This window comes from Nannospalax galili, unplaced genomic scaffold (assembly GCF_000622305.1).
Source record: "Nannospalax galili isolate Female #2095 unplaced genomic scaffold, S.galili_v1.0 scaffold6, whole genome shotgun sequence".
NCBI classification, from domain to species: Eukaryota; Metazoa; Chordata; class Mammalia; order Rodentia; family Spalacidae; genus Nannospalax; species Nannospalax galili.
Window position 1 is genome coordinate 492,450 of NW_008355036.1, and position 27,852 is coordinate 520,301.

At 47.7% G+C, this 27,852-nt stretch overlaps 1 protein-coding gene across 1 annotated transcript; it reads right to left on the bottom strand.

Moving 5' to 3' along the window:
- Adamts15 (ADAM metallopeptidase with thrombospondin type 1 motif 15) lies at positions 1-27,666 on the bottom strand. Its single transcript, XM_008852100.3, has 8 exons — positions 26,432-27,666; positions 15,463-15,595; positions 14,849-15,016; positions 14,325-14,608; positions 6,930-7,107; positions 5,855-6,036; positions 5,577-5,752; positions 1-3,564 (listed from the first exon to the last, which is right to left on the bottom strand). Exons 1-8 carry the CDS (start codon positions 27,386-27,388, stop codon positions 2,790-2,792), a joined length of 2,853 nt encoding a protein of 950 aa, XP_008850322.1. The 5' UTR covers positions 27,389-27,666; the 3' UTR covers positions 1-2,789.
- Between the last annotated feature and the right edge of the window lie 186 nt (positions 27,667-27,852).

Here is a 27,852-nt window from a genome sequence, read left to right on the forward strand (position 1 = left end):
TTTTAAATACTTTGGACTTTATTAGGAATAGGCTGCTGTCACTTCAGCAGCCAACTCCCATGTATACACAGTATACACACTCAGCCCATTCCCAGACACTCCCATCCTTCTGCAGTATAAGAAATGCAAAAGAAGCAAGCCCAAAGGGGAAGGGGCTCTATCAACAATACTGCCTAGAGTCTCCAGGAGCTGATTTCCCAGCTGGGGGCAGGGGGCTCTCAGCTCCTTCCAGCTCCATCCCGAACATGATGAGGTCCATAAGAGGGTGTTTGGGTCTAAATCCTCCAGTCAGTGCACATGATGGGCAAAGAAGGCTAGGGGATCCCGAGCCAAAACCTTACTGGTTCATGCCCCACTGAAGAAGTTCCTGGACCACCCCCCAAATGATGTTCTCCATAGACATGAGATATCACTTTAACTCTTTAATCCATCACCAAAAACCTGTGCCTTGAGTCTCATCTCTTCTCAGCCCTGGAGAGCACAAGTAGACAGAAAATGTTCAAAGATAAGACAAACTTTCTAAGCTGTCTTGGTCATACTTCTTTTAAAAAGAAGAAATATTAAAACAAAACCAAAAACATTGTGACAGAAAAGAGCGTGGAGACCTGGCTAGCATGTTTCAGGAACAACAGTGGCCATCCTTCCTTGAAATGACTTCTAAAACAACTGACAGCAAACACCAGTCTGCTAAGAACCAGTCATCTCAGTGAGGGCACCTCCCTTCCCACATACCCTTTCCCCTGACCATTCTGCACAGCCCCGTACCCCCATCTACCCACAGGGAGAGAATGCACCAAGCACAGAGTTCCATGCTGTTGTCAGCTGGCAAGGCTGCCCTTCTGCTGAGGTGTTGGGGTCCTTTTGTCTCTATTAGCCTTAAAGTGATCACTGCCACCTCCTCCTCATGCCACCCTTTAAGGGTGACTGCAGCCTAGCCTCAGAGAGCTCCATGCCCTTCACCAAGGTCCAAGGAGCTCTGTCCAAGGTCTCCAGCCCAGAAGATGGACCAGAGTTAGAACAATACTCAAGAGGCTAAACAGGCCACTTGTCAGTATGCAGATTTTGACTACAAGGAAAAGCCACATAAAAGGGCTGGCCTGTTTTCCACAATGAAGACAGGGGCTTTGGTCTTATCTCCATGAAGTTCTCTACTGAGGTCCTGGAATCATTGTCTACAATTTAAAGATGTCCTATATGAACTGAAGCATCTGGACCTTCAAGAAATACCCTTCCTGGCCAAAAGATCTGTAATTTCAAAATATCTCCCCACTTGGAGCTATAAGAGACACCTGGATTTCTAGTTCACTGACATATCGACATGACAGATAGATGGGTCTCCAAAGTTCCTACTGGTGGCTGACAAGGGTCATTGATTCTTGGCGTTTCCTGAAACCTGAATGCAAGGAACCTGAAGAGGAAAACACCCCACACCACTCCATCTTCATATTTGGAGCCCCAACAGGTAGCTAACTGTGAGGGATAGGAAGTCATACACCACATACTCCTCTCAATGGCTAGGCAGATGCATCTATGAAGATGATAACTTGGTGTGGTAGAAGCACCAGGTCACTTCTGTCTTAGCATAATGTGAGGTAGAAAACAGTGAACCCCATTTACGAACTGGAAAGGTGAAGGCCTAGAGATGCAATGTGGCATGCCCTCAGGAAACAGCAGGAGCTGCTGGGGAGGAGGGCTGACTTACAGGCACCTGGTGTCCAGTACATCATCCTCCCTGATACCCCCACTCTCCTTTCAGTGAGTTCAGGGCTGTTGTCACTTTGGAGGCTCCCTGGGGCAATACAGTGTCTTCAGCATCAGCCTCGTTTGTACATTCCTCTCAAGATGAAAAAGACATCAAAACTGGAGTCTCCTTTCTCCCATCACATGGTGACATTCTCCAAAGCCAGGTCCCACAGTTCGATGCCTACCTACCCACCCTAGCCCTAGTGAGAACAGAACCTTCTAGAACATCTCTCCTCATGTTCCCTGCTTGACCCACCAAATCATCACCCCTTTTAAGTGACAGCATGTTTGCAATAGTTGTTCCCTCCTATAAAAATGGGTTCCCTATGGATTTTTTCTGGATGCCTACAAAGCATCAGAGGACACTTCAGTGACTGCCTCCAGCTGGTCTAATGCCCTGGCCATCAGGCTTACATAGGCTGGTTCTTAAGGGGGGCCAAGATAGAAGACCAGGGAACTCTCTGTACACATCCATCTCTTCCCAAATGGGGATCCTGGTTCAGTTGCACCCAAATGAACTTGATCTCATTCTCCCTTTGGCTTCTAGAAACCCCTGCACAATTTTGCTGTTAGGTCCACATCAGTCTAAAGGACACAAGGCTGAAAGCACCATGAAACCCTTGCCTTGTTCAGGGATGGCTTGGAGTTCTTGGGGTCACCTGAAGGTGCCAAGCTGCCAGGCCATGACTCTTCCAGTAGCCTGTGGCCTCCATTATGGGGGCCAAGGTCCCTGAAGTTCTGCCTGGAAGGCACCCAACTTCCAGGTTCCTCAGAAATTATTTCAACACCTTCTGCCCAGCACCCATTTGCCACCGCCTCTCTCCACAAATGGGCCCCCAAGAAACAGGGCATGAGGTAGACTGTGCATTAGTTAGCTTCCCTCTGCCCAGTCCAGGGAGGAAGGAACCTCTCTGCCCCAGACCCATGGTCCTTGTTCTGGGTTGACACCGTGGCACAGGCCACTGGCTGCTGTCCTCTGCTCCAGCTGACCAGAGCACCAGCACAACAATGGGAAGAGAATAAGGGGATGAAAGAGATAGCCCCCTTCAGCAGTGCCTCAAGACACAGAAGTCCAGTTCCTGGGGCTTGCGGCGTAGGTCACACTTGTCCCGAGCCAGCAGCCGACTTCCGTGGCCCACACACTTGAGTGGACGCCTCTTAAATCCTCGGCCACAGCTCTTGGAACAGGGGGACCAGGTCCCGATCTCCCAGGTTGGACAGGGTTCCCCGCAGGCTCGTTTCTCCACTGGCCGATGGGCTGCATCACAGGCAGAAGCCCCGCGCTGCCCCGGGGAGGCCCTGCAGTCCACAGCTCGCTTCTGCAGGCCACTGCCACAGCTCACAGAGCAAGGCCCCCAACCGCCTGCCACCCAGCGTGCGGGTGGCCTGTTGTCTGGCTGCTCCACTTGGTTGGAGAGGCTGAGGACACTGTTGTGAAGCACAGACGGACCCCGAGGGTCCTTGGGGTAGGAGGACTTGTCCTCCCGAGGCTCTTTGGGCAGGTAGAATGAGTAGCGGACCCGGGGTGGTGTCATCTTCCCCACGGAGAGTACCTCCACGGTCAGCGGTTCCAGGATGGGCCGAGAAGCCTGCAGGCTTTCCACCGCAGTGCCTGTGCCACTATACCGCAGCAGGCTGCCCTTCACCACCAGGTCCCGCTCTACGGCTGACACCACAAAATGCCCGTTAAGCAAGTATTTGCCTTGGCTATTCTTCAGGGCCAGGTAGTTGTCATCCCCAATGAGCCCCTTGTAGCCACGCTGGCGGATGTCAATGCTCGAGGCACCTGCAGGGATGGCCACCACAAAATTGTAGCCGTGCCTGAAAGAAAGGGATTGTAGTTAGACAGCCGCTTGGGCCTCTATCACTTGCAAAGTTAGTAACTAATTGCCAATTTGGGGTGGGTCACAAAAACCATTGCAGAGTGCAAGTCTGCTTAATCACCACATCCAGGGTTCAGCAGAGGAACAAAATTGAAAACTAGAGCTTGAGCTAAAGCTCAAGGCCTGGTGGGGAGGACCTTATGATCCTTTCTCCTCAGTAACTATCAGTGAACTCCAATGCATGAGTAAAGCACAAATTTGGGGGTCAGAGAGAACCACTCCCCCTTACCATCCTGTTGATCTTTGATAAGTCTCCAGATTTCTAAGCCTCTATTTCCTCACCCATAAAAATGGGTCTCATAACCACACATACCACACGGAACTGTGAGAATGGTTAAAGAAACCACAGTATATAGATCATAGAGCATACTGCCTTAGCACATAGAGAACTCAATAGGAATGAGCCCTAAGGAGCAGGGCAGGAAGGAAGGAAGTGTACAGTGCTCAAGTCCAAGGTTAGTTACTCAGTGTAGTCAGAGTAGTGGCCTTGGAGTCAGGGTTAGAGATTGGCCTTGACTCAGATACCAATTCCCTTTAAGGAAGTCAGTTAGCTGGTCTGGGTTCCTGCATCCTTGTCTACACAGAGTTAAGCTAGATGGTTTTTTGGGCTCCTTCCAGCTCTCACAGTCGGTGAAAGAAACATTTGTCATTTAACCTAGGTTGAGAATAGGAGTGTACCTCTCTAACTCCCCATGTGGGCACCCTGCTGCATGTCCTTGGGAAGGGCTGCTTCTAACACCTGCATCTGTAAGAACTGAGTTCTGAGAAAAAGAGCTGAAGGTCCTCCCCATGTATCACCCTCTAGGGGCTAAATAGAGGATCCCATGTCCTGAGGAGACAGTCAGACTCCAGGAAGACCATCTGGCCTATCCATCATTGCCATCAGGATTCATGAATTTTCAGGCCAGCCATGTGCCCTGTGCACAACTGAGACCTCTAGTGCTCTGCCTACTCCTGCTTCTTCCAGACATAGGTTAGGACTTCCAATGGAAGATGTGGTCAACTTCAGAGAGCTCCAGCTGGCAAGCTGTGGACACTGGAATTGGGACTAAAAGAGGCTTGTTATGGAGTATATTTCCTAGGAAGTGGAGACTCAGTCTCAGTCCCAGCCACTTGCTCATTTTCTTGGTGATTAATTCCCATTCTCCTCTCAATGTAATGCCCAAGGCCAGAGCCTCAGACCCAGCAAGAGTATAGTTAGTAGCTGAGGGCTGGAGAGATGGCCCAGCAGTCCTCTTGCAGAGAACCCAGGTTTGATTCCCAGCAGTCATGTGGCGGCTAACAGCCATCTGTTAACTCCAGTTCCAGGGAATCTGACACCCTCTTCTGACCTCCAAAGGCATTGCACAACACAAGTGTACCTACCCATATGCAAGCAATACACTCATACACATAAAATAAAAATAAGATATTTTTTTAAAAAGAGTATGGTGGCTGTCACATGCTACCTCACTTTCATCATGGACATGTACTGAACATTTATTATGCATCAGATATTGTACTAACCATTTTTTATTAACTTCCTTACTTCTCATAAGAGTGCATATGAGGTTCATATACAAGTGGATGTCAGGAACTCTGAAGATTAAATAACTTGCCCAAAGTCATACAGAAAGCAGGGAACTAACATTTGAGTACAAGTCAGTCCTACTCTAGAATTCTAGACCAATCCTAACAACACTGCCATCTCCCTGAGTCTCATCTCCTGTTGAGGTGTGCCCTCCTTGTGCATTCATCCTCATTTGCTGAATGGATGGATCGATCAATCGATTGATCGATGGATGCATGCACAGATGCATGGTGAATATCAGCCCAAGAAGCGTGGGGATGTCCTCCACCGTGATGGGATGCCCAGAATTTGACATTCACCCAAGATTTCAATACCTGGGGGGGGCAGCAATTCCACTCCCCCATTCCCTTTGGCTGCACCCTCCAGGGCCCAGAACTTACATAGGCTTTGTGAAGAGTCCTGTCACCCTCTTGCAGCTCTTATTGTCTCCCCCACACACCCCACATTTGTCAAACTTCTTCTTGGAGCCCAGGTTCCCGTCGCAGCCAGCCTTGATGCATTTGCCTTGGACACAGACCGAGGTGGAGTCAGGAGTACACAGTGTACCATCCACCACCTGCAGCACCCCGAGAGAAAGAGAAGAGAAGGGGGCCAGTTCATTCAGATGCTCTCCTGAAGACCTGGTCCTTGCTCTGGCCCCCTGCCCCTGCATACTCACCTTAGGTGCTAGCACATAGAAGTAGCCAGTGCCATTGGCTCGGCAGATGAGCTTGCATTTGTCCCGTGGTGACACACCAGAGTACTTGGGTACCCATGCCACAGCAAGGGTGAGCCGGTTGGTACTCTGGTTGTAGCCATTGAAAGCCTCACACTGCTCCTCCCGGAAGCTCTTGCCAGAGGCTGGACAGGAAGAAAGCACAAGCAGGAAGCTAAAAGGAGGAGCCAAGGGAGGCACAAAAGCCAACATCCCTCCCAGAGGTGTCCAGCCCCTCTCCAGAAATGTGATGCTCCTCCCTGTCTCAAAATGTCAAAGCAGCCTGACACCAAAAGATAAAAGACACAATAACATATCCCCCAAGAAATATGCCACCTTCTCCAGTAATCTAGCCTTGAGTTCCCCCTATAGCAGGTCTCCTAAAACATTTTCTTGGGTGCTGAAACCCTTCAGCAGTCTATTAAATCTATTATCACAATAATCTTGTTAAATGCATTAAGCAAATTGTATCATTTACAAGAATACCAATTATTTTGATAAGCAACTATTGATTTACTTTGAGACATACTTCACAGCTGCTGTGATTTTGGGGGTATGGATTATCATAACAGCATTTGGAACTTTCAACCACTTAAATATGCAAAAATATTCATGATTTCTATTGATGACAAAGTCACAGCTATTTATTTCTACTGATGAATTTTAGATGGAAAGGTTAATTAAAAAGAAAAGTACTAAATTTCTAATTGAAGGATGTATTGTTTTAGATAGAAGTATTAGTAAAAATAAAAATGTAAGTTTTCCCCACCAAGTTCATGAGCCCTTGATTCCTGCTTAGAAGATGGGCTTGTCAGTAATAAACTATAAAGACTTCTACAGCCCCATCCCTTGAGCCAATTGGCCTCCCAGTCTAAGCACCAAGAAGAAAACACCATTGTCAAAGTTGAATGACCAGAGGAAGGATCCCAAGGTGGGTCTGAATCCCCCTACTTCCAGACTGATCCTAGGGGTTGGAATCTGAATCACAACCTCTTTGTGGTCAACAGTGACCTCAAGGCTCACAGCCCTGCTGCCTCACCTGAGCTGGGGCAGGGCTCCAGGTTGCAAGACCGGTATTTCACCCGCACTCCTTCGCAGTACCTGCCACCATTGGCAGGAGTGGGATTGCTACACTGCCTCCGAGCCAGCTGCACACCCCCTCCACAGGTGCGTGAGCAGGGGCCATAAGGCTCCCACTTGGCCCAGGAGCCGTCCACCTGTGAGGAAGAGCAGGTTATACTCCAACAGGCTCAGGTGCCACATCTAGCCCCCACCTACAGAAGCTGCTGGTACAGCCTCCAAGTTCCCATCCCATACCACTGGAATGAAGTCCACTTTGTATCAGGAGATTAAAAAAATGATAAGCAAACAATCTGTATGTGCAAGACCCACCCAGCACTTAAACTGATTCACCAGCCAACTGCTCCCAGTTACAAATGAGAGTGCTGGGGAGAAGCATCTTTGAGCCACGAGGTGAAGCAGCCTGCCTCTGCCCTTTACATAAGAGTGAACTTGAGGTGGTGGCCGAACCTCTTTAGGTTTCACATCACAAAATGGGCCAGAAATACTCGGTCTGAGTTTGAATGGGATACTTAAATCAGGTGGTATGTAGGACAGCCTCTGGCCCGCCTCCATGAAGGAGTTCAAAGTCTCTCCTTATGTGTAGACTGTGGATCTGAAAGAGTCTCCAAAGCTTCAGAGGTGCAGTCAGAGCCTTGCCACTATACAACGGTGCCATGGCTATTTGAACATTTTTATGTTTAAATCTTCTGTCATTCAGACTTTTCACCCAACCAAACTGATTTTGACCTCAATTGGGAGCTGCATTTGAAAAAGCTTAAAGCATCCCTAGCACCAGCAGTACCAACATTTGTGTTCAGAGGACATCTAGGTAAGAACAGATTAATGAAGCAACCGAAAGTGCTGTCCGACTTTGGGATAAATTACACAGAGAGGTTGTTGTGGCTGTTGTTTTTTCATTTATATAAGACAGTAGACAAGGGATAGAAAATGTATAATCTTCATTATGTTCTTTGTAGGATGACAGTAAAATGCCTTCCCACCCCTTGAATGTAGATCAGTTGGGCATAGAGAAGCAGTCAGCAGTCACAGAGAATCCATAAAGTAGTTAACCTACATGGACCTACACAGGAACTATTTGCATGAGGTATAAACACTTTAATATTACATATATGTGTGCTTGTGTGCATATATATCCAACATTTTTAATATTTTTATTATTTTTTTATTTGTATGAGTATATTGCCTGCATGTGTGTAAGTGCACCTGGTCATACAATGCCCATAGGAGTCAGATCCCCTGGAACTGGAGTTACAGACAGTTGTTAGGTGCCATGTGGGTGCTGGGAACTGAACCCCGCAAGAGCAGCCAGTGCTCTTAACTGCTGAGCCATCTCTCCAGCCCCTCAACATATTTTGTACTAATGTGATAACAGCAGTGGAATGAACTACCTTATAAATGATTTTTTTTGTATTTATTTTGTGGGGCCATGGCACATGTATGGAAGTCAGAGGGACAACTAGTGGGAATTTTTTTAGTGTAAATATCCAAGCATATCCCAAATGACTTGCCATTTGGGAACCTTTTCTATCAACATGTCTTCAATTTTTTTATTTTTTTATGAAAATTTCCTTGTCTTTCTCTGCATCCTCTCAAACCAGGAGTCTACCTCTCTCCCTCCTTTCACATCCTGAGACAGTCCTCTCTGCATCTGAGCTCAGAGGCCTGCATATGGGTTTTATCCCCATAACACCTCAAAGATGCTCTCTCAAAAGTCAGCAATGACCATCTGAAGAATGAGTGGCTCTCTCATTCTTTTGGCCTTTTTACCTCCAATTTCTTCTCAGTACTTAGTGCTGTTGTCTGCAGCTTCTGAGACAAGGCTATTTGATTTTTTATCTGATACTTTCCCCACTTATTTGTACAGAAATACTCACTGAGTACCTGTCCTTCATTCATTCATTCACTAAATATTTTCTGAGTCCCTACTGCACAACCGACACCAGGTACAGCAAGTCCTTGCCCTCAAAGTCACTACATCCCAGTGGGGAAAACAGAAACATTTTAAAAGACATTAAAAACAAGCCAGATCTTGTGTGTATCTGCTAGTGTTAAAACTAGTTGGGAGTAATGATGATAGGGACCTTCATGAAGTAGACTGCTCTGTATACTAGGGTTCTGGGCTCTCATTCATGCACTTGCCAAAAGGAAGTGTGGACATGATCCAGGCAGATATCAGGAAAAGAGGCTTCCAAGCAGAAGGAGCAAGTGATGTGGCTGAAGGAAGATGAGGGCTCCAGGGTCATTGCAGCAGAATGACCAGGAGGCCAGAAGCAAGCAGCAAAAGTAGAAACTAATTTGGCTCCCTCCAAGCCAAGTGCAGAGCCCCTGAAAGCTTCCAAGCAGAAAAGCGGCAGAGCCTAACTTCCATTTTTAAAGGATCCCTCTGGCTGCTCTGTTCGTGACAGTCTATAAGAAGTCAGATCAGAAGCAGAGAGACAGATGTGGAAAGGCTGCCAAATTCCAAGGAAGAGGGAATGTGGTCTGCAAGGGTTTGACAGCAAGGAAGTGGTGAGAAATGAGGTTCTGGGTCTATTTGGAATACAGGGTCAATAGGAATTGGTAAGATATCAGATGTTAAGTATATGAGAGAAAATGGATTTTGGCATAGGCAAGTGGAAGGTGCAGTTGCCAAAGCAGGTTTAAGGGATGGGATGAGGAGCCCAGTTTCACAGCTGCCATGTTTAAGATGTTTATCAGGTGTCCAAATGGACTTGCCAAGACTCACTTAAACATATGAGCGGGAGATGTGTATGCATGTCTAGCATACACAAGACCCTAGATTCCATCTCCTGCACTGGGATGGGGTTGGGACAGGGAGTCTATAGTTCAAGAAAGAGGTATGGGTTAAAGAAACAAACTTGGGGGGCTGGAGAGATGGCTCAACGGTTAAGAGTACTGACTGCTCTTGCAGAGGTCTGGGGTTCAATTCTCAGCACCCACATGGCAGCTATGAACCATCCTTAACTCCAGTTCCAGGGAAATCAGATGCCCTCTTCTGACCTCCATGGCATTGCATGACACGGGTGCACTCACGTACATGCAGGTGATACACTCATGCACGTAAGATAAAAATATTAAATAAAATAAATTTAAAAAGAAACAAACTTGGAAATCTTCAACCTATAGAGTGTATGTAAAGTCACCATCTAGATGAGTCACCCAAGAGATTGTATGTGGGCAGGCCTGAATCTGGAGCACTGAAAATGAGACACCAAGAAAACAGCAATAAAGGAGGTTAAGAGGAGCAGCCAGTGTTGAAGAAGGAGAAACTGTGAGACAGTAGAGGATGCCTTGAGCCCCACAGAGACAGGGTTCCCAGATGAGAGTGAATGAGCTAAGAGGGGTACTGGTGAGATGGTCAGTGGGTGAAGTGCTTGCCATGCAAACATGACATCTGAGTTGGAGCTCCTAAATACAGACTCAGACATGGTGACACATACTTGCAATCTTGGGGCTAGGGAGGCAGTGAAAGACCCTGTCTTAAAATTAAAAAAAAAAAAAAAAGGTGGATGCTCCTAAGGAATAACACCTGAAGCTGATGTCACACACATGCGCACGCGTGCACACACACACACACACACACACACACACACGCACAGTGCTATAGCAGGTAGGCCATGTGACGAATGGCAATCCATCCAGACTTTGGCAACAGAGGCCCCTTGGTGGCTGTATGAGTTATTTTCATCATTGCTGTGACTGAATACAAGATGAGAAGCAACTTCAGGGAGGAAGGATTTATTTTGGCTCACAGATTGAGGGTACAGTCTATCACCACAGGGAGGACATAGCAGCAGCTGCAGCCCAAAGCTGAGATGTCAGGAGAATGAGGCTGCTTGCTCACATCTCAGCAAACCAACCTTCCAAACCATCATGACGAGCTAGGGACCAAGTGTTCATATACATGAGCCTATGGGGAAAATGGCTTATATCCAAACCATAATTGTGGCCTCAATAAGAGTCATTAAACAAATGGAGAAGAGCAAAAACCCAACTAGGATAAGTACTAGGGAGAAATGGGAAGACAAGTATTGTAGAGAAAATGCTTTACAACTCATTCAAGGGCCTTTACTTGTAAAGAGAGTCAGAGAAACAGTGATATTTGGATATGGAGTTACGAGAAGTTTTGTTTAAGAGAGAAGAAATTACTGAAGGTTTGCATCCTGATAGAGTGATTCAACTCAAGAGAGAGGAAAACTGATGGTGCAGAGGAGGAGAATTGATAAGTGATGTTCTTGACTAGGCAAGAGAAATATGCAAAGCACAAATGTGGCCTCTGTCAGAACTCAGACAGTTATCTACTGAGGTGGTGAGTGTGGCTGCCTAGAAGCAGGTCAGATAGTTGACACTATCTGAAGAGGGACTGGTGAATATATTCTTCTGGACCTCTGACTGCTTCTTTTTTCTTCATGAAAAAATTATTTTTGATATGCTTTGGATGTGGTTTGTCTCCCAGGAGTTCATGTGCTAGAAGCTTGGTCCCCAGTATAGCAGTACTAAGTAATGGGACTTCCATTAAGAGGTGAGGTATTGCCAGGTGTGATAGTATACACCTTTAATCTCAGCACTTGGAAGGCAAAGGCAGGGAGAGCTTTGTGAGTTTGAAGCCATCCTGGCCTATGTAGTGGGCTGGCTGGCCCCTCCCACATTCTGGCTTCCTGTCCCACCATACAGCCTCTCCTTCTTGCATATATTCCAAACATGAAACCCTCTACCATGAGGTGGCACAGCCAGGGAAGGCCTCAGTAGAGCCTACATTGTAAAATTTGGACTTTTAGCCTACAAAACTGTAAGTGAAATAAATCTCTTTTCTTTATAAGTTATCTAGCCTCATGCTGGGCATGGTGACTCACACCCGTAATCCCAGGACTTAGGAGGCCTAGGCAGGTGGATTGCTATGAGTTAGACGCCAACCTCAGCTACAGAGTAAGTTTCAGGCTAGCCTGGGATACAAAACAAAAAAGTTGCCCAGCCTTTGGTATTTCACTATAGGACTAGAAAATGAACTAATACACAAATGAGAATTAAAATTAGGGAAAAGGCATTTGGAATGTGAAGAGGGAAGAGAAGGTATGAACTGATCATTTTAGGGGGTTGGGAGAATGCATGAACTAGCAAAATTCAGTGTATGAATCTGGACCAACATTACAGGCCCACTGAGTTTTTAGAGGTTGTTGATTTAAAAACTGAGACCAGTGAGCACAATTGCACATTTTTCTCCAGCTACATGCACCTGTGCAGGCACACGTGAGTAGGAGAGTGAATTGAACTGAACCAAGGTGGTGGATAATCCAAGAGATAACGATAGAGACAGGAGCGAAGGTGTCAAGAGTGATTTTAACACTGGACCACAGGCTCTCAGCTCAACAGGGAAGAAGTGATAAGAAGGAAAGATGGAAGGGTAGTTGTATCCATGGACTATAGGCCCAGATTCCAGAACTATGGAAAAGCTGGAAGGAATAAGCCGGGAAGATGGGACACAGAGGTCAGAGTATTTCTATGAGCCTGGGCTCACTGAAGACTCCAATAAGTGATGGCATGTTTGGGCCTTGGCTCATCAGGGTAACGTCCTACATGAAGGAGCAGCTTTCATTTCACACGGTGGTGAAGTGACTGTTCAGAAAAGGGATTGAGATTATAGTGGAAAGACTGTGTATCCCAGACAACATTTCCTATACCTAACATCCTCTGGGCTTCTCTTCCCAAGGGAAGGAGCTGGCCATGACTCTCTTGTCTCAGAACCTTCTAGTCTGAACCCATCAGCCTAGTCATCAAGCTGACTGAAATCCTGCCCCTAAACTGCCTTCTGAAAGATATATCTAAAGGACACCACAGTTACTAACCTTCACTCAGACCACCTTCCGGTCTTGCCACATCTCCACATTTGCAATCCTACTGCCCCTCAGAGCTCTCTTCAATTCCACCTCCTCCTCAAAGATTTCTTTATCTTCTTTGATCATCATTGATCTCTCACCCTCTGCTCTTCAATGATATGCCCTTCTGTCCTAACACAAAACGCACACTTCCCTGTCTTATACCCAAGCAACATTTCTTGCTTCCTCACTAAACTGTGAGCTCTCTGAGGCACAGGTTGTATTTTATTTTGTTTTCTGACCACAACTGTTTCTTAAATAAGTTTCTGAACTCAGTAGGTTGTAACCTAGTACATGTTGCAAGTTTCGTTAAATGCATGTTCCAAGGTCACAGGAAAAGATTTTAAGAAATAATTCTGTACCATACCCATTTCAGGAAAATGGATTAGGCATTTGGTCAACACTTATTTATAATAGTCTCTGTACACCTAAATCCCTGTACTGTGTCCTCCCCCAGCTGGAGACAAGGGTGTGAAAGGGGCAATCATCTCTGGGGTTAAGAATGGACTTCTTATTCCTGTCTGGAAAACATAGACATCTCTTTACTTCCTAACGTGAGGCCTAAAGAACATAAACTCTAAATTATACTCAGAAAATATTTAGGGCTCCATCGGTTCCATTTAATGTTTATCTGGAAGTAATAACTTTTGTTCAATTACATTTCATCTTAAAACAAAAAACAGTCACAACTGACTGAGTTCAGGATGTGTCCAGTCACTGAAGCGTGCCCAGGGCTTTGTTGCATTTCATTCCAAAGCCTTGTTCTCCTGGGTGATCCCAGCTCCCTAGATATGTAATCAGTTGATGAAAGAAGGAAAGATAGAATTCGAGAACAAGCCACTTATAACCTCAGGAGTTCAGCTCTGTGCCCAGAGCTCCTCCCCATAAAGGGAAGCCCAGGGCTTAAGGCTGAGCCCCAAGCCCCGCTCTCATGCTTGTAAGGTCTCATGACATTCTCTGGCCAATTATAGTGTTACTCTACTCTTAGGGTCAAAAAGGGGAAAGGGGGCTGGGGGCTCAGAAGGTAAATTGCCTGCTATACAAACATAAGAATCTGAGTTTAGACTCCCAGCACCTAGTTAAACCTAGACATGGTTCCCTCCTGTGACCCCAGTGCTTAAAGGATGGAAACAAGTAGATCCTGGAGGCTAACTCAGAAGGTCTACTTTCAGTGAGAGGCCCTTTATAAAAAATCTAGGTGGAGAAGAAATTGAGGAAAACATCCCATCGCCAGCTCTGGCATATGCACATAGACAAGCACACATGTGCATACAGTACATACACCACACACACACACACACACACACACACACACACACACAGAGGAGGAGGAAAGACAACCTGAAATGGAGGCATAGTATAGCAATGTGGCACACTCATGGTCACACAGTCACTTTATGACCAGCGGCTTCCAGAGGATACCAGGGCGGTGAAGGCCCAGGACTGCCCTTATCCCAACAAAGGGCTCCTGCACTCACCCGATACTTGTTAAGGTCGTGTCTCTCCACACAGGCCCCCTTGAGGCAGAACTTGCCCTCGCCACAGCTGGTACCATCTGCCCAGGGGAAATGGCGGGTCTGACACACCATCTGCCCCTTGGCCTTGCCAGTGCACCACAGCTTGGTACAGTACTGCATATATGGGCAAGGCTTGGAGCCCACCCCAAAGGCTAGCTCACACTGCTGGCTCAAAGTGTAGCTGGTGCCTGGCAGATCCTCAGGCAGGGAGATGGGCTTGCTGGGCTGATCCAGTAGGCAGTCACCTGCAAGGAACCAAGGACCATTGATGAGGACAAGCTGAGGAAGATGAGGCCTGGCCGGCCTGGAATCTAAATGGTAGCATGAAGCAGAGGGCAACTGGAACGGACCCCTGTGAGAGCCTGACTCTTTATCACCTTTTAGGTACAGAGGAGGTACATCTAAAGAGGTGGTGAACCCTGCCACCAATGACAACTGTGAAGTCCTTCCCAATCAGCCCTGCTCCTCTCTGACACCTGGCTTACCATGTCCGCTGTCCAGGAAGTCAGTGATGATGGCAGCACTGCAGGCTGACCAGGGATTGGCACGATCAATCTGGATGAGCGTTGGAGACATCATGTGGTTGGCTCGGAGCTTCCCAAACACCTCCTCACACACCTTCACATTGTCATGGGGCATGTTGAACACGTGGCCTGTGGGGTGAAAGGAGAGGACTCAGGAGGCAGGAGCAAAGGGCTGTGCATAACAGGCATGGGAGATTGCAGGAGGAAACTGGAGAAGCAGGAAAGCCTTGTGATGGTTTCAGGCTGGTTACTTGCATCTATCTGTGGAATGCTTTGGAAACATCCTGCAGACCTTATGCTGGTGTCTCCCATCCCCTCCATCAGGCTGAGAGCTCAGTGGGAACAGAAGTGTGTCTCCTTGTCTTTAACACTTTCTCCCCAACGTTCCCAAATGACAATCGGGCTGCAGCAATCAGAAAAAATAGAAGCCAATGCCAAGGCAGACTCTGGCTCAAAGAAAGGGTCTCTAAGGCTTCAGAACATGAGAAATAAAATACAAATATCTCCTCTCCCACCAGAGTGCCCAGTACAAACCACATCCATCCAAGTGTAACTTCCCTCCCCTCCAGCCTTACCCAGCTCATGGGCAGTGGTGAAGGCTGACGGAAGCCCATCGTCCTCGATGACAGAACAACTTCTCTTGGGATCACACATGGTGCCTACATCAGCCATGCCCAGGGTGTCACAGGTGGTAGCCCCGCATAGGTCCTGCCAGATGGAGGAGAAGCAAAGCCAGACTGAAGTTAGAAATAGCAACAGAAGGAGCTTGGAGGGAAGCAAGGGCATTCTATGGACACTGCAGCGCCTATCCAACCCAGCACCGTCCAGTGCTTCCTTGCTAAGAGCTTAGGGAGTTAGTTGTGGGCTGAGGGAAGTGGCCCAAGAAGTAAGCCCTGTGGCTCACTGGGAAGTCTGTGCCCAACCCCACCCAGGAAGGTACCATGGGAGGAAATTAGGAGGTACAAAATTAAACTACAAGGGCCACCACTTTATATAGAGATGGCCTTCTAAGTCAGAAAAATGGCTCAGAGGGGTTGAAGTTCTGATCATGGCTCCCCCAGGCACATGGGGGTAGAAGGCAACCACACTCCGCATCCAGAGTCAGCTCAGAGCAGTCTCTGTCTTTGTTGAGTGACTACTTTTTGGACAACCATGAATTAAGTTCAGATTCCCAGCCACAGGGTTGGCCAGCCAAGGATCCCACCAGACACTTGCCTTCCTTGAGCTGGCAGGAAGCAGAAAAAGGTGGATCCGAGCTACTGGAGCTACCAGAGCTCAAGGGGAACACAGGCTCAAGGCCTGCTAGGGAGAAAAGAGAAAGAGATCATCACCTACACAGGAAGGTCCCTTTTGTTTTTGTTTTTGTCTTTTTATCCAGAAACCTGATGTTGCAGAATCTAGGGCTCTCAGCAGCAGCACACTATAATAGAAAGTATTTCCAAGGGATGCTGAAGTACAAAACGAGACTCCTGGGATATAAATCTCAAAGAACTTATTCAGCACTATAGGTCATGGATGTGCTTAGACCTTAAGAACCCAGGAGTTGGAAACAGTATAAGACACTCCTGTGCACTGTTCCCCTGAAAAGATTAGATCAGTCACACTCGCATGTTCTTCGTTATATCACCACCTTTAGCACCTATAGGGATTTGGTCCTCACAGTGGTCTTAGGAGAAGATATATTATTATATCTATTTATCAAAGGTAGAAACTGAGACTCATGATCATAGGTAATCAGGACTATGATTCTCTCAGGGCTGACACCATGCATGCATTTCACATGCATCACCCCACCTAATCCTCATAACAGCCCACTGAGGTAATGACTAGTTATCACCTTCCACAGACAAAGAAGCTGATACTCAGAGAGATTCAAGTCATAGTGCAGATTTATGCTCTGAGGGTCTGTATGAATGTGGACTCAGATATCACAGCCAGTGGCCTAGCAACTCCTAAGCATGTACTGTGGCATTTTGTGGGTGCCAAGGGCTCAACGTGAGCACATATGCAGAACTTTATTCAATTTTGTTCCCTTCATGGCTGTGTGGCTGTATGAGTGTACACAAGTGCATATGCTAATCTGGGAGGAGGTGGGTGGCAGCAGAGTTAGTAAGGTCAGAAGGCATGGGAGGAAAGTGGTCATAGTACAGGAAATCAGCAAATTTTAATCCAAAGCATTGAAAAGTTTGCCACCTGAGCAGTCAAACTTGGCTTCCCGTGTGTCAGGTGATAGTCACAGCTCCTAATGAGTTAACAGTTCTGTCCAGAGAACCATGAGAGTGACCAGCCTGAACCCCAAGAGCCAGAGTCAGTGACAGGTGCTATACATGGCCTACCCTTGTTTGACTGCCTGTTTGAGCGATATAGCCCCTTCCACTTCCAGAAACCTTATAGGAGACCTCAAATCCCCTTCCTTATCCTTCCCAGTACCCTTCCCTTTTTTCAAAGACTTCCTCTCCCAAAAGTTTCTCCCCAGAGCTCTGAAAAACCTAAGAAACAACCACTGCTAGAGGAGCACAGACAAGCTTGGGGCAAAAAGGAAAAAGGAAGGTGTGGAGGGAAGCATAGCAATGGAAAGAGGGTAGTCTACGGTGCTATATGTCCCTGAACACTAGAGAACAGGATCCCAGTTGACAAAGGTGGCTGCTTGGAGTTTCTAGCCCTGTAGTTACAGCCTGTAGACAAGCATACAGGCTGAGTACATTTCTGTGGCTTCCAGGCTACCTGCACACTCATGCAAGAGAGAGGGGACACAGAAATAAGAACTAAGAGATTGGGCTAGAGAGATGGCTCCGTGGTTAAGAACAGTGACTGTCCTTGCAGGAGACCCAGGTTCGATTCCCAGCATCCATATGGTGGCTAACAATGATCAGTAACTCCAGTTCCAAGGGAATCCCAATACTCTCTTCTGACCTCCATGGGCATTGCACAACATGGGCATACTTACATACATGCAGGCAATACACTCATACACATGAAATAAAAATAAAAAGAACCAAGAGATCTAGATTCCAACTCTGGCCCATCACGAAGTGGGTACGTGTCTTTGGCCAAGTTTCTTTTCTGCTGGAGACCTCTGTTTGCTGCTCTGGGGAAGAACTAATTCTCAACTAGACTGTCCAACATCTCAAGCCTTTTTTCTACCCCCCACCCCAGTCCTGGATGCTCACAGCCCCCTCTGGCCCTGTGGGTTATAGCAGGAACACACAGAATGACCCACTTTTAGAAGGGAAAGAATCCTGCAGAGGCAGGCAGATCTCTGTGAGTTCAAGGCCAGTCTGGTGTACATAGTGAGTTCCAGGCCAGCTGGGGCTAGAGGCAGACCCTGTCTTGAAAAGACCAAAAAATAAAAATAAAAAAGGGAAAGAACCACTGTCTCTTATCCACTGACCCATGTTGACTAGTATAACTCACAGGGAAATGCAGGCACTCCTACCACTGCCAACATTTAGACTACCCTCATCCTGCTCCTCAGAAGTGACCAGACCAGAGGAGAGCAAGAGCTCACATAGGATCCTAGCTGCCCTGCAACAGCCTCTGCAACTAGGAGGTCCCTGCAACAATGTATCATCCTTCTTCTCCAGAGGGCAGGTCCTCTTTGGAGTGTAGACCAGCAGCTGCAGCCCCCTCCTAGCCAGGAGCAACCTATTCTGTCAAGAAACCCAGGCTTCATGGTTCAAACACAAAGAACAAGGAAATGCAGAAAAGTCCATGTGAGGAAAGGTGTAACAGTAGGTAGATGTCCCAAGACACCTGCGTCTTCAGGGTGGGAAGATGTGCTGCTGGGGTCATCAGTTCTGTCTCTTCACCCAATCAACAAGGCAACTGAAGAATCAAGGATTTAGAGCTTTGAATGCCCATAAGCACTGCACAGGGCTCAGTTGTACCTCATTTATGGCACAGAATGTCTTCTGAAATGAACTCAGAGGCACTCATGTTACCTTAACCTCTTAGCTCAGGCACTGGTCTCCAAAGCATGGAAACTGTCCTGTGTCTTTCTGCCTGGGAGATTCAGGCGTTCCCCAGCCCAGCCCCTACCTGGTTCACTATTTCTGGCAACTTGCTATTTATCTTATAGTCACAGCTGCTTTTCCAGAAGATCTAAGAATCATCTTAGCCAAGAACCTAATCTTCCTGGACTCTTCTTTCCTAACTCTTCTAGTTAGGATAGGAGATACAGTTAAATAAATAAGTAAGGCTGACACTTGGTGGTGGCCAGATCCCTGCTTGTCAGAATGATTCCCCACAAGCTGCCCTCCCAACAGACCTCCTTCCTACCTCCTCTGCTGTCTGCCAATGTGAGTACTGAGATGCTCTATGTTTCCTAGCAGTACACAAGAAAAGGGAAGCATAAAAATCAAGCACATTCATTTTTTTTGGGGGGGGGGCTTTTTGAGATAGGGTCTCCCTGTAGTCCCAGCTGTCCTAGAACTCACTATGTAGACCAGCTGGTCTTGAACTCACAGAGATCCACCTGCCTCTGCTGGGATTAAAGGCGTGTGCCACCACACCCAGCCGCACATTCATTTTTAATGTGGCAGGAATATATGCATTCTTAAGTAACTGATTTTCTGCTTACACTTAAGTTAGAGGCACAAGAGCCAAGGCATATCTTCATGGCCACATCCTAGTGTCCAGAACCATCACAGAACTCAGAATCAGCCTCTCATTTTGCAGATAAGGTAGGATTATGCACCCAAAGCTATGCTACTATTGAGTGAAGATTGAGGTCTTTGAGTCATAGCTTTTGACAATCCAGCCAACCCAAGCTCCTTGCTCCAAATTGTACCCTACTAGGAAAGACATCATGATCACCAGTAGAAAGCCACCTGACTTGTTCTCATCCAAATCTATGAAATGAATGTCACCATCATTTTCTTTCCTTGTCTATTACAAAATCCGTTTGTTCTCAGTCCCCAGGGGTAAGATGGCTTTGCTTTTCCAGAAGTGAAATCCAGCAGTCCAAGAGAAAAAGGTTGACAGTTCAGCCTGGAAAGTGGGTTACTTCTATTACCAGATCTGGGTGTCATTTCCAGATGTAAAAAAATACTATTATTGCAAAAATTAGGAATGATCAAAAGGACAACAAGAACAGAAGCCAAATCTTGAAGGAACAATCTCGAGAAATTATCATTTTAAGAGAAGGCACCTGTCAACTATAATGAGGACAATCGAGTACTTATTGAATTGCTACCATATGCCAGACACTGTAGCAAGAGTTTTACCTGGATTACTCATTTAATTCCCCTTCACAGAAGGTGTCATTACTAAGCCCTGTTTTATAGAAGAGACTGGATAAGGTAAATAACTAGGCCGGGATCACACAGAGAGCCTCGGGTTAGGCAGAGTGAAGGCTGGAATAGAAGTGCAGCTGCTGGGCTGGGCGTGTCCAGGACCCCTTTCTACTTCTGGAGTGCATCCACCCCAAGAATGAAGGGGTTGAAGAGGCTCAAGAGAGAATGATCACCCACCTTGTACTACCAGATTAAGATAGCACTGGTGACAGTGAGTGAGGAGAGTCCCAGGAGAGGGAGCTGGCTAGATTAAGTGCTAAGAGCAGCATCTGCTGAGGATGATTGAGCAAGCTCCTGGCACCTCGCCCCACACCTGCACTGACACACTGACCCTGTCCCTGCTGTGCACCCCTGTCTGCTGACTCCAGGGTGGATTAATGTGCTCCTTGATGGGGCCCCACCTTTCTCCAGGGCAAAGCCTGATGGCAGAGAGCCAAGAAGAAATGCCAGAAGAACCCAACCCTGCAGCCTGACAGCCAGAAAGTTGGATTAATGGTCCCCAGGCACAGGCAAAATACCCAAGCAACCCAACCACTTCAGGCAGCCCACACTTACCCCTGCATCTTCCTTCCATGCACATTTGCTGAACCATGAGCTACACAAGCCTGTGCAGGGACTACCAAGACATAAAGTCATGCCTGCCTTGGGGCTGGAGAGATGGCTCAGTGGTTAAGAGCACTGACTGCTCTCACAGAAGACATGAGTTCAATTCCCAGCATGCACACGGCAGCTGACAACCATCTGTAACTCCAGTTCCAGGGGAATTCAGCGCTCTCTTCTGATCTCTGTGGGCATTTCATGACATGGGTGTCCTTACATATATGCAGGCAATACACTCATATACATAAAAATAAAAATACTAAATAAAATATTTTAAAAAGTGATGCCTGCCTTAAGGGACTGGCAAGTACTAGTGCCCACAATCCCCACACAAACACAGGAGTACTAATCAGACAATTGTGACACAAACTTGCAAGGGTAATGAGACAAAATGCTTTAAACCAGGGCTATCCCAAATTTACATGCTGGCAAGGGATCCCTACACATTCAAGAACAAGAACCATCGCCAGAGTAACTGCTAAGGTAGTGAAAATGATAGTTGCCACCATCAGATGCCTGTGCTAGATGATTCGGCAGCTCATCCTCAAATCAGCACCACAAACTGGGTATCATGCCATCATCATCGGCCTCATTCTAAAGATGAGGGAAGCAAGCGTTCAAGAGCTGAGTCACTCACGGTCCATTGGAAGGAAAGTCAAATGCTAGGATTTGAACTCAGCTCCGCTGGACTCCAAGAAGCCTGGGTTCTTTCCATTGTACCCTGTGTCCAAGTCAAGGAATCAAGACACAGTGGGAGGAGTGCTGAGGAGGGGAGGGAAAGAAATACAGGGAAGTTCAAAGAAAGGTAAAGAGCAACACGTAAGAAAGGAGAAAACACCACTGGCCTTGATAACTAAGCCAGTTGTTATAAAGAAAGGAAGCCAGCTCTCTGGAAGCTGAGACAGGAGGATTCAGAGTTTGAGCCATACTGAGCTATATAGTAAGAATATGTCCCCAAATAAAAGGTGGCAGGAGGTGGGAGGACTAGGCATCCCGTTGGGTACCTGTACTCTCAGCTGCTTGGAGGATGAGGCAGTAGGATCCCATGAGCCCAGACACTTGAACCAGTCTGTCACATAGAAGATCCCGTGCAGAAGGGAGGATTCTCTCCCCCACCACCACTGCCCCATCTTCTGCCATTAAAACCTACTTACTTGAGATAGGGAAAACACAAGGCACATACTCACGCTTCGCGACAAAGAACACCTATACTCTACTGCTTCCCCTCTTTTGTTACCTTCCTTTTCCCATTTCAAGAGTGGTGGTACACCTCCATGTTATAACCAGGAATGACAATACCAAATCTTCCTGTGGTCCATCTCTCCTGATCTCTTCCAAGGCCTGACTTCAGAACAGATCTTGGTGAAGTTGAAATTCCCTTTATCATGTTGAGAGATTGATGTAAAACACAGGTCATCATTTTACTATTCATAGTAAAATAGCATTAATAATTAATCTGAACACTAAATGTACTACTCTACTTAAAGTATTTTATTATAGAAAGCATTGGGCTATTTCCCAAGAGATTCTGCTCTGTACAATATAGAATATCCTCCCTCAAGGCTGGGCATAGTGGTGCATGCTTTCAATACCAGCACTTGGGAGGCAGAGGCAGGCAGATCTCTGTGAGTTCAAGGTCAGCCATAGTGAGTTGTAGGCCAGCTAGGGCTACAGGGAGACCCTGTCTCAAAAACACCAAAAAAAGGGGAAAAAAAAAGAATATCCTCCCTTGTAGGGGCTAGAGAGATGGCTCAGCAATTAAGAATACTTGCTACTCTTGAGACTGAAGAGATGGCTCAGCAGTTAAGAGTACTTGCTGCTCTTTCGAGGATCTGGGTTCAGTTCCCAGGACCCAGGTGATGGCTATCAACCATCTGCAACTCCAGTTCCCAGAGATCTGATGCCCTCTTCTGACCTCTACAGGCATTGCACAACACAGGTGCACATAAACACATGCAGGCAATACACTCATATACATAAAATAAAAATAATAAATTTTTTTTAAAAAAAAGAATGCTTGCTACTCTTACAGAAGACCTGAGCTCAATACTTAGCACTGATGACAGACAGCTCACAACCACCCGTAACTCTAGCTCCAGGGAAAGGCTACACCTCTGACCTCCATGGGCACCTACACTCACGTGCACATACCCACACACATACACATAATTTAAAAAAATAAATATTTTTTTTGAAAAGAGCCTCTTCCCCCAAAATGTGGTACTGCTCAAAGCCAACAAAAGATTGGTGCCAAGCCTGGGGTTGTGAGAGGGGAAAGTTAAGCGCATGAATGAAGAAAATAAGACAGAAGAGTTTACCTCCCAAAAAGAAGGAAAAGATGAAAGAAGGGAAGGAATGGCATGAAGTGACACCAAGCAAAGGAAAACTTAAATACATGAAAGAATAAGCCAGCAGAAATCATAAACTACAAGTCATAAAAATGAAAATGAAGCCATCTCAAGAGTAGAAATGTCACAAAGAGCAAAACAGATGAGGGAAAGAGTGAAGATCATCTATATAACACAGAAACAAATTTTCTTCTCCCATATTAGCCTCCCAGGGTTGGGATCCCTTTCTGCACCCAATCTCTTGAAGGTCATCCTTAGCCCCTGGGACAAGAATGCCCCCTGGAAGCTTCCCACAGAGAAGGCTCCATGCCTCTATCCTGGCAGTTAGCACATCATGTTAGGATTGACTGCTCTTTGCCACACTGATCGTCCCGACGAGGGCGGGAACCCGGGTCACAACATATTAGTATGTCAAATTCCAGTCTAGCATGGTACCTACAAGTAATAGATGCTCAAGAGTACCAAGAGAGTGTATGAGTAAATGGACAAAAGCCATTTTACTACAAAGGGTTACTGAAATAGCAGAGTCACTATACCTAAAAACAGGCGGGACTCAGCAAATGAAGGTCTGAGTCGCAGCAGTAAATACCTGGCATCTGCAGCCTGGTGAATGAGAAGCCAGAGAAACTATGCTCCTCGTAGAAATAAATGAGAACGACTCTGGCTCTGATCCTCAGCAGATCCTCGTTCCATTCCTGGGCTGACCTCACCCTGCTGCTATGAGCCTGGAGGCTAACTGCTTTGCAAAATCAGATGTGCTCTCTTTCTCCGTGAACTTATTCTGAATCTTTACAGAAACTCTTCCAATTGTCAAAACACTTGTTGTATGATCAATGTATTCTCTCTTCCCGACAGCTAAGGTTCCTGGGGACCACATTTGTCTTGGTCTAGAAAGAGCAGCTGTTTGCCCGTGTTCCTATCCAATACTGTACCTTCCCTGGGGGATCTCAGGAATGAAATCCTAAGACTCTGAGAATGCAGCAGGCCCTGAAATCTGTACTGGAGAGGAGGTGGGGGAGGAGCTGTTTACCCAAGCATGACACACGTTCCTTGATGATGGGTCTGCCAATGCAGCCTCCCTGCTTTCTGGCTTTGTCCTCTAAATGCCTAAGAGAAAAACAACTTCCAACAGTCACATCTTGCATATCACACTTCTGACCCAAGTAGTCGTGCAGCTTGTACCCATTATGCACAGACAACATGGCCCCCTGGGGGGTCTAGCACACCACTGAAAAACAGAAGCTGTCATGCTGTTTGATTGCTTTTTCTTCAGAAAGATGGTCTCCTTCTGATGTCATGGCCCACATTCCCAACAGGGATCTTCTTCTCCGAACTTGTTCCAAAAGTCAGACTTAACAACTAGACAGAGGAGACTAAGGTCTGTTACTAGAGCCAGGGAGTAAGCTCCACAGGGGCATCCTAGGTAGCAGATGGGACAGCAGCTGCTTTGCCCAGTAAGATATCTTGTTCTGGGACTGGAGAGGTGGCTCAGTGGTTAAGAACACTGACTGCTCTTGCAGAGAACCTGGGTTCAATTCTCAGCACCCACATGGCAGCTAACAATGCTCCATAACTCCAGTTCTAGAAGACAACGTCCTCTTCTGACCTCCAAGGGCATTGCACAACATGGGTGCATATAAGTGCATGCAGGCAATACACTCATACTAAATAAATAAATTTTTTTTTTAAAGCTATATTGTTCTTAGCCTTTGCTTTTTCCTCCAGAAATCTGCCTGCAGAGCTGATCTGGGTGCAGAAGCTGAAGCCTCTTCTGCAATTTCCCCATGACTCAAGCAGGGCTTGTCGGGCTGGGCTGCTGCAGCTCAACAGACCTCAGTTGGAAGAATGAGCACAAGGAAATAAGACTCAAGCCAAAGACCTCCCTAGAGAAACCAGGTGGTGGGAGGAGACCAGGCTGGGAAAGGAGGAAGTTCAACTGCAGGAAGAGACTGGCTGTGCCAAATGGGTTACTGTGGATGACTCCAGCTCCAGCCTGTAGGCGCCAGACCAGCTCTAAGTGGCCATTTAGAAACAGTGGAGAGTGAGAACCCCAGAGGTAACCAAGAACTCTGACTCCTTGCCATCATCAGAATGCTGTGGTTGTGATAATGACAAAACAAGAACATGGCAGGGATTCGAGTCTCAGCCCTCAAAATCAGAGGAAGCAGGTCACTTGGATGGCTTCTTTCCTCCCCGGCTCCTGTATCTGAGACATTTCAAGAATTTAGAAGCTTCACAGTGCCCAGCTACATCAATACTTATGGATCTAAATGTTCACAGATTCGTAGCTTCTTGAGATAGAATATTATCAAGTAAAGACATGAGAAAGGCGGGGCTGCTTTCCTGGTTTGAGTCCATCTCTCTAATCCCAACACTCAGTGTCTTTCCAATCCTACAGCTGGAATCTTCAAATGCTCTTCACTAAGCTCACATTGCTTGGACAACAGCAAGGGCAGAAGTGGAGCTCTGCCCTCAAGGGAGGGTCTTAGGAATGGAACATGAACAGTATTAGAACACAACTGAGCAAATGGGTCAGCCTCCACTAACAAGGATCTGGGAAAACTGGAAGATATTTTTCCCAGCTCAATTCCAAGTGAAATAGTCCCAGCTCCAAGCAGGTGCCTTACTAGACTGCCAGTTAGGAATAGTCTAGAAGTCCCTGGACTAGGCCCAGCAGAGAAAGGCATGGAAGAAGCAGCAATGGAGGAGTGACCACCTGTTATATACTTAAGTCTGGCCTTTCACTGAAACCCACCAACAACTCCAGTGACTACCTCTGTCTGAATCCAGGTTTCCCAGACCAAAGTCAGAGAAAGGATAACACCTTGCCCGCTAGAAATGCTGCAGGCACTGACCTTGGATCACCTTCCAGTTCTGCAGCCAAAGAAAGTAAGCCTGCTACATGTCAGGGAGAACACAGCTTCCCATATAGAAGGATCCGAGGTTCCCACCATCTACAACACCATCCTCATAGCGCCTCCTATGGGCTTTGGAGACAAACTGCGGCTCTGGGGCGGTGACTTCCTGGGTTCCAGCCCCTCGGCGCCTGTTCCAGAAGGCGCTGATTGGCCTATCTGGCCAACACCTACAGAAGGAGCAGGCTATCCTCCAACTGCCCAGATGCATGTGAAGTGGAGCTCCACTGAGCCTAGGAGAGGGCTCTAACTAGAACTTCCAACGCCGGAGTTGGGAGAAATGAACAATTTACTCTTGTGGTCATTGAGTGGCACAAAGGGGCTTTGGAGAGCTAAAGGCAGTGACTCTAAGAGAATGGGGTCCAAAGAGGTGACAGATCAACTCACCTGTCGGGTGAAAAGAATGGCAGTGTCCCAGTACTCGGGGTGCTTGTCGCTCACTTTGTTCAACTTCTTCTGCCAGGCGCAGAAGTTACGCAGAGTCAGAGCTGCGTTGCTTGTGACTTTGGGTCCTGTGTCACGGTCTCCTAGCAGCAACACCTTGACCACAACGATGTTAATGGGATTGAGGATGCTGGGATGGCGATAGAGTCGAGCCGCCGTGGCCAGCAGCGTCAACAGATAGTGCTCCAAGTCCGAGCCGTGAAACTTGACCATTGACTCGTCCGCCACCACCAGCGTCTCCACGTACCGTGGGATAGACACGAAGCGCTTGGCGCGCCCGGACCTGAGCCGGCTGTGACTCTCCCCCAAGCCTGTCCGCGGTGGCTTGTAAGGGTCCAGGGCCCTCAGAATGGCGGGATTCCAGCCTGAGGCCACCCCGCAGCGGGAGGTGGGGTCTCCGGGAGGCCCTCCGGGGACACCGCGACGCTGGAGAAGGTGTGCGCCCTGGCTGTGGCGCTGCGCCACCGGCGCGCTGGCGTTGGGCAGCGGGCTAATAACATACTCCGCGCCTCTGTAGCCGAAGGCTCCGCGGAGACCCCCGCACAGGCTCACTGCAGCAAAGGAGTCGGGCTCGGCGTTCACGTACCCGGAGTAGAAGCAGCGTCGCAAGTCTAGAGAGCTGCCGCTGAGCCTCTGGAGAGGGACACCTAGATACTCAGTGGCGAAGGCAGGAGCCAGGAACTGGGCATCCGGAGTCAGGTGTAGGTAAAAGTCCTCCTGAAAAGCTGTGATCTGAAAAATGAGACCCTGATCCCCGGAGTCCTCCGGACCCCTCCGGTAGTAGTGGCGGCCGTTGAGGTCCTGGTCCAGTCGGATGGGAACGACCACCTCTCGCTCTGGCTCGGAGCTGCCAGCAGGTCGCCAGGCGACAGCCAGGGTTAAGATGCCAAGCAGAAGCATGGCGCCGCGCTCCGGGAAGGAACTCGGCCCAGCTCCTGCCGCAGGCACTGTCCCCTTACAGCCCACACACCGGAACACCAATGATCCGGACAGCGGGCAGCTCCCAGAAAGGACAGCCAACCAAATCAGGGAGACTCCTCCCAGAGCAGCGAGCGTGCACAAGGCAACCCGCGCCTCCTACCTGTTCCTTCCCAAGCAAAGCGCGCTGGGGGAGCCTTAAGTATGGTCGCTGTCAAGTGCAACCGACAAAAATTTGCCCGGAGAAGTGGTGAGAGGTGGCGGGCTTCTCCAACCGCAACCACTGGTGGTGCTGCAAACCTAGCTCTGAGCGAGCCTATTAAAGGCCCCCTCCTCTTTGGACTGCCCAGTCAGCGCCCCTCCCCTCACTCCCCTCCCAGCCTCCCAGAGCTCGCAGCCCCAGCCTCCAGGGGCCACCGGAGAACTCGGTCCCGCCTCCAGAGCAA

Coding starts and splice junctions, on each gene's coding strand:
- Adamts15 (XM_008852100.3), bottom strand. CDS start 27,388: ATGCTTCTGCTTGGCATCTTAACCCTGGCTGTCGCCTGGCGACCTGCT. Junction 15,596..26,431: donor CCATTCTTTTCACCCGACAG/GTGAGTTGATCT, acceptor TCCATCTGGCAG/GACCTATGCGGGGCTACCAC. Junction 15,017..15,462: donor CACCACTGCCCATGAGCTGG/GTAAGGCTGGAG, acceptor TTCACCCCACAG/GCCACGTGTTCAACATGCCC.